The sequence below is a fragment of the Galeopterus variegatus genome, unplaced genomic scaffold, assembly GCF_000696425.1.
Source record: "Galeopterus variegatus unplaced genomic scaffold, G_variegatus-3.0.2 Scaffold9898, whole genome shotgun sequence".
Lineage (NCBI taxonomy): Eukaryota > Metazoa > Chordata > Mammalia > Dermoptera > Cynocephalidae > Galeopterus > Galeopterus variegatus.
The window spans coordinates 53,721-59,560 of record NW_007736009.1 but is presented as its reverse complement, the minus strand read 5'-3'; the positions used below and the strand labels follow the sequence as shown (position 1 = coordinate 59,560).

At 50.1% G+C, this 5,840-nt stretch overlaps 1 protein-coding gene across 1 annotated transcript in view; it reads left to right on the top strand.

The window, feature by feature from the left end:
- The window catches only part of LOC103609651 (sodium/potassium/calcium exchanger 4), a gene marked incomplete at its 5' end in the record, with an annotated part of 12,081 nt that extends 7,523 nt beyond the window's left edge, over positions 1–4,558 (top strand). The window contains 3 exons of the mRNA XM_008593952.1: positions 2,135–2,247; positions 2,632–2,697; positions 3,718–4,558. Of these exons, the coding sequence (XP_008592174.1) occupies positions 2,135–2,247; positions 2,632–2,697; positions 3,718–3,870 (332 nt within the window). The remainder of the gene's footprint in view (positions 1–2,134; positions 2,248–2,631; positions 2,698–3,717) is intronic.
- Positions 4,559–5,840: the final 1,282 nt, after the last annotated feature.

Below are 5,840 nucleotides of genomic sequence, written 5' to 3'. Positions count from 1 at the left end.
GGGGGGGGGGGGGGGGGGGTTGCCAGTGAGCTCAACAAAGGATCTCTTTTAGGGACAGGTGAGGTTCTAAGGCAGGACATCATCTCAGAGCAGCTACAGTGGGATATAGATGTACAGAAACTGAGAAAGGGTGAGGCCGGGGGTGGGGTGCACAGTTGTCATAAGGGTGACATTTGATGCGATCGACAGAGAGTCAAACAGACATGGTTAAAGAACAGACAGCTTCTTTATGCAAAGGATACAGAAGCCTCTGTTCGGAATCCACCGCACAAAGCAGGGGACCAGCATGCGGCATGCTCTCACGTGGAGGGACTGTGTCCTGGGCTGCCTGCAGGCTCCCAGCTCACAGTGTGGTCCCTGCTGGCAGCATCAGCCTGACCTGGGAGCTTGTGAGAAACGCAGACTCTCAGGCCCTGCCCAAGATCCACTGGATTGGAATCTGCATTTTAACAAGACCCCCAGGTGGTCTGTGTGCTCATTAAACTTTGAGTCTCACTGCCCTGAGAGTCCTCAAAGGGTTGTACAGCTGCTGGCAGCCCCGCCTGTGCAGAGTGGGATGGCCACCAAGCCTGAGAAGTGCTCATCGCCCTTCCCTCCAAACTCAGGTGTCTTCATACCCCCCAACCTATCCGCGAGAGGCTGCCACCTCCCCGGGTGCAAGCAGCTGGGCCAAAATGGTTGCCGTAGGAGTTTGTTCTTACATTTTACCCGAGACTGCAAGGTCAGTTTCCCACATATATGGCCCTTAACAGGATGGAGCTGCCAAGATTTTAAAGTCACTCTGAACAGTGCCTAGGGTAGGCAGGGAGGAGGAATGTAAGGCCAAGCTTGCCACCCTTAAGGGACGCACTGTGTCCTTGAGACCCTGGAGGTCAGCAGGTGACAGCAACAAGGATAGGAGGAGGAGGAGGTGACCTCGCTACACAGGCGCACAGGTGGTCAGGTGGAGATGGGACACTTGTCCAGATGCTGCTCTGAGCTGCTGCTGAGTTTCCCAGCTACCACAGCACCATGATGCTTGTAGGCATGTGTGTTTCGGGCATGTTCATTCCACAGGCGTGTGTGTGCGTGCCAGGTTACGGCAGTCATGTCGTGGCTAAGTGGTCAGGTTAGAACAGATTTCAGCCAGCACGAGTGTTGTTGACACTCATGTGCTTTTCTACCTTACAATACCCCTCAAGTTACTGAGTTCCTCCGATAGCATGGCCAGCACGATACCAGACAGTTGTGCAGGAAGAGGAAGAACAGGGACGTGGCCCCATCTGAGATGCTTCCAGCCTGGTTGGAGAAAGAGTTCACCCTTCAGAAACTATCAGGGCATGAGGTCCAACACCCTATAATCCCCGGTAAGGTCTTGGGTGCTGTTGCCTGGGGTGCAGATACGCAGCATGGCTTGGTGTGAAGGATGCTGGGCCAGGCATCCTGAGACTGGGCCACGTCCCAAACCTCAGTTCCATCTTCTGCCACGGGAAGAATATTCAGAGTAACTGGGAGGGTTAAATGAGGTAAAGCTCATGGTGGGTCCTCAGCAACATCAGCTGACCAGCCTTGCAGAAGAAAGCATGCAGGGTCCTGTATTCATTTGCTAGGGCTGTCGTCACCACAAGCTGGGTGATGTAAACAATGGAAATTTGTCATCTCACTGTTCTGGAGGCTGGAAGTGTGAGATCTAGGTGTCTGCAGGGTTGGATCCTTCTGAAGCTGTGACGGAGAATCTATTCCAGGCTCTCTCCTTGACTCTCTCTCTTTGGCTGTTTTGTCTTCCCCTGACATTCTCGATGTGTGTGTGTCTGTGTCCAAATATCTCCTTTTGATAAGGATACTAGTTGTATTGGATTAGAGTCCACCATACTGACCTCATTTTAACCTGTCACCTCTGTAAAGACCCTTTCTCCAAATAAAGTTACATTCTGAAGTACTGGGGATTAGGACTTCAACATGTGAATTTTGAGGGTCCAATTCAACCCATAAAGGGCCCCTTTAGGGTTCATGAAGGGAGTGGATCTTAGATCTCACAAGGTTAGAAATGTGGGGTCCGGGAAGGAGGAATAGCACTGATAGGCCAGTTAGGAAGAAGTTCGCAGGTTTCCGGTGGTCTGCCGTTAGTGACAGAACTGTGTGGTTGTCCCTGCAGGCCTGGGAGACATGGCTGTCTCTAACACCATAGGAAGCAATGTGTTTGACATCCTCGTAGGACTCGGCATCCCATGGGGCCTGCAGACCATGGTTGTTAATTATGGATCCACGGTAAGTTCTCACCTCTTGAGCAAGCAAGATGGACGCATTTTACAGAGAAGGGCACTGGCGGTGGCCCAGTTCCAGCCAGGGCTCTGGGAGGTGCGCTGCTGCCCCTTCTGCTTGGCACCCTGGCACCTGCTTTCCATGAAGGCCTCCAGGACAGCCTCGGGGTGTCTTCTGCTCCCCAACTTAGCCCACGGGCACGCCTGTCCCCAGCCATTTCCTCAGAGAAGCAGAGTCCAGACTTGAATCCCCATTTCCCTGACCCTCCGTGGCCATGTGCTCACCTGTGAATACCTGTGTTTTCCTGGGGAGGGAATGAAAAAGCCGGAGCACACAGGGGTTGGCCCTGAGCAGCCAAGAGGTTCAGGGCCCATATGTTTGCTTTTCCAGGTGAAGATCAACAGCCGGGGTCTGGTCTATTCTGTGGTGCTGTTGCTGGGCTCTGTCGCTCTCACTGTGAGTTTTTACAATTCTGGAACAGAAGCTCATGCATACTTCATTTCATCTGGCTCTGCCCCATCACTTCCCCCGGCAGTGAGGGATGAAGCCGAGGAAATGTATAGTTCGCAGATAACCCCAAACCCAAGCTTTGCCAAGAGCGTCAGCACCGACCACTATGTTTTTTCCTGAGCAGATAGGAAGTCACCAGAGGAAGTGAATTACATTTCCTTTCTTCTTGCTGCCTTGTCCACTCCCTCTCGTTTGTCCCTGACAAATGGGAGGCACAACAGCCTCAGGATGACACGCGATGACACCCAAGGTCCCCCTGCTCCCTGTGCCTGGGTCGGTGCTGAGCACTTCAGTTCTGTAGTACTTATTCTGTCCTCACAACCACCTGCTGAGGAGGGACTACTGTCATTCCCATTTTGCAGAAGTGAGGCTCAGGGGTTAAGTAACTTGCCTAAGGTCCCAGAGTGAGCAAATGGCAAAGCTGGGATTTGAACCTAGGTTGGTCTGTCCTTATAGAACCCACGGCTTTTTACCCTCTATGTATGTGCTGATGAAGTAACTGTGCTGCGGCCGCTTGAAAGCTGTTTGTCCCTGAGGAAGTGGCGTGCCTGCCTGGGGGAGAGGGGGTCAGCCCCATGAGGGCGGCTGCTATTATAGAACCCACGGCTTTTTACCCTCTATGTATGTGCTGATGAAGTAACTGTGCTGCGGCCACTTGAAAGCTGTTTGTCCCTGAGGAAGTGGCGTGCCTGCCTGGGGGAGAGGGGGTCAGCCCCATGAGGGCGGCTGCTGTATGTCGCAGGAGTCAGCAGGGAGGGCCAGTGACTGGGTCCTTCCTGGTGCACATCTAAAGCCTCCACCGGCTCATTCTGCCCAAGCCAAGGCTGGGCCTGGCCGTGCCCCTCTGCTCTTGTCCACGTCCTACAGGAAGTCCCGGCTTCCTAGCTCGTGTGCCGACGTTGCCCAGTAAAATGCCTTTTGCATTTCTTTGCCCCCAAGCCCAGCTCTTGCACTCTCGCCCTCCAGGTCCTGGGCATCCACCTGAACAAGTGGCGGCTGGACCGGAAGCTGGGCATCTACGTGCTGGTTCTCTACGCCGTCTTCTTGTGCTTCTCCATAATGATCGAGTTCAACGTCTTCACCTTCGTCAACTTGCCGATGTGCCGGGAAGACGACTAAAGCTGAGCCGATGCCCCCAGGAGCTGTCTGACCACCTTGTGACGCTGGCATCCTCCTCTCTCCCTCCTTCCCCTGTCACGGGTCTCTCCTGCATTGGCAGCCACCGTCTGTTCTTTCTTACACTGGAAGGAAGAGCTATCGTGGTCTTTGGTCACAGGCCAGGCTGCGGGGATCCTCCTCTTCCTTGGAGTTCTGCCCCACAAGGCAGGATTTGGGGTCGTTTTGTGAACAGCTTCACGGACCCACTGAGCTGCCAGCCACAGGAATGTGTCAAGCATCTCGTCTCTGTTCTGCACATTGAGTCAAAAGGACTTCTGTGTGCAGTTTGTCTTTTTGTCACGTGGGCAACCTCGAAAATGAGGTGGTCAGTGAGCATGAGGTCTCCTGGGGCAATGTTCTCAAGTGTCGCCTCTGGGCCACAGGGGTGAGTTTCTGAGCATGTGCTACTAAGAGCCTCCAACTTCGTGGGAAGCACCCACAGTTTGGAGGGGGCAAGGCCTCCACCTGTTAGGGGCTTGGGACCATGGTGGCAGACATTCCACCCCTCTTTCTGGAAAAATTGGAAGAATGGAAACAATTTTTTACAGCAGAAGAGAGAACACGAGTGATTATTCTTATCACTTTTATTGATGCATTCAGAGAATGAGCAATGAAATATTCAAAATAAAACATGATATAGATCATCATACTTGAAAAATATCATTCCATACAAAAGGACCACAAAGGTAATGCTTGTAGAATGCGTCCTCTGTGTATCACCTTGCATTCGCACTAAGACGTTTGGTTTGGAATATAGAAAAAGGTGAATGACAGACATTGAAATGGGTGCTAACTCAGACAGTGGAGATCGTACTTTACAGTTACACATTCCAGACCTGTGTGATATGCACTGTCTGTTTGGGTTTGTCATTTCTTTGTTAATGCTCCAGTTTCAAAACCACCCTGTTGAAAGACCCAATTGTTTATATGCCCAACAAATTTCATAGCCTGCTGAACCACAATGAGTGTGCCAGAAGTCGTGGTTAATGACAGTAAGAAAGATGTCCTGAAAACAGTGAATTGCTCTCTGGTTAGCTTAGGCACATCTGAAAACTATAACTTAGAATTTTTAGAACTAAGTTTCTTGAACCTTATAGTTTGCTTACATACGAAAGGCCAGAGATGGGAGGCTGATTGAAAAATAGATATGAAACAACTGTCGACTGTTTCACAGCGCTAAAATATGTATTTAAAAGATTTATGAATACAAACCATTTATGGTTTCTAAAAAGAAAGCACAATTAATTTTATATAGAGGTTTTTTTATTTTTTTAATGTTTCTATTGCAAAAGTCTATCAGATTTGATGCACTTTTAATCTTGGGATAGTTTGCACAGAAGAATGTATGGGAACTACCCATGATGATGTGAGAGGAAAGGAACTTTTTATTGATTCACCGGAAATCTCTTTAAACTTGGTGATGAGTTTAAATCCAGTAGCTAATCCCTTCCTAAGACACAGATCGTGATCTACATTGAAACTCGTGACTGTGCTCTTTAAGGCCTTCTGAATTTCTAAAGGAGGAAGTGTTCGAGCTTGTGTCCCTTAAGTTGCCTGTAGCTTGGGCCTGCATTGGGACCTTACTCATCGCCAGGCTTCTGTTCAGGATTCACATCAGTATTAGTAGCTACACCCAGCCAAGGTTTCTCTTTGTGTTTCTCTACCTAGAAATAGGGCTCAGTGGTCTTCAAGTTTAGGACAAGGGTGATTTTCTAAAAAAATGAGCTAAGTGGGAAGCCAGGGATTATGTAGGTTCATCAGTATAAACTTCAGCTGCAAGGGATTTCACAGCCCTCGGGACCACTCTCTGCTCTGCTAGCTCAGTTCACCTTGCCCCGCTCCCCTGCAATTTTACAGACTCATCCAGGCTGTAAAGTGATTCTGTCTCTGTTTTGATTCTTCAAACTGCCCTGTGATGTAAGGAGGGCCTA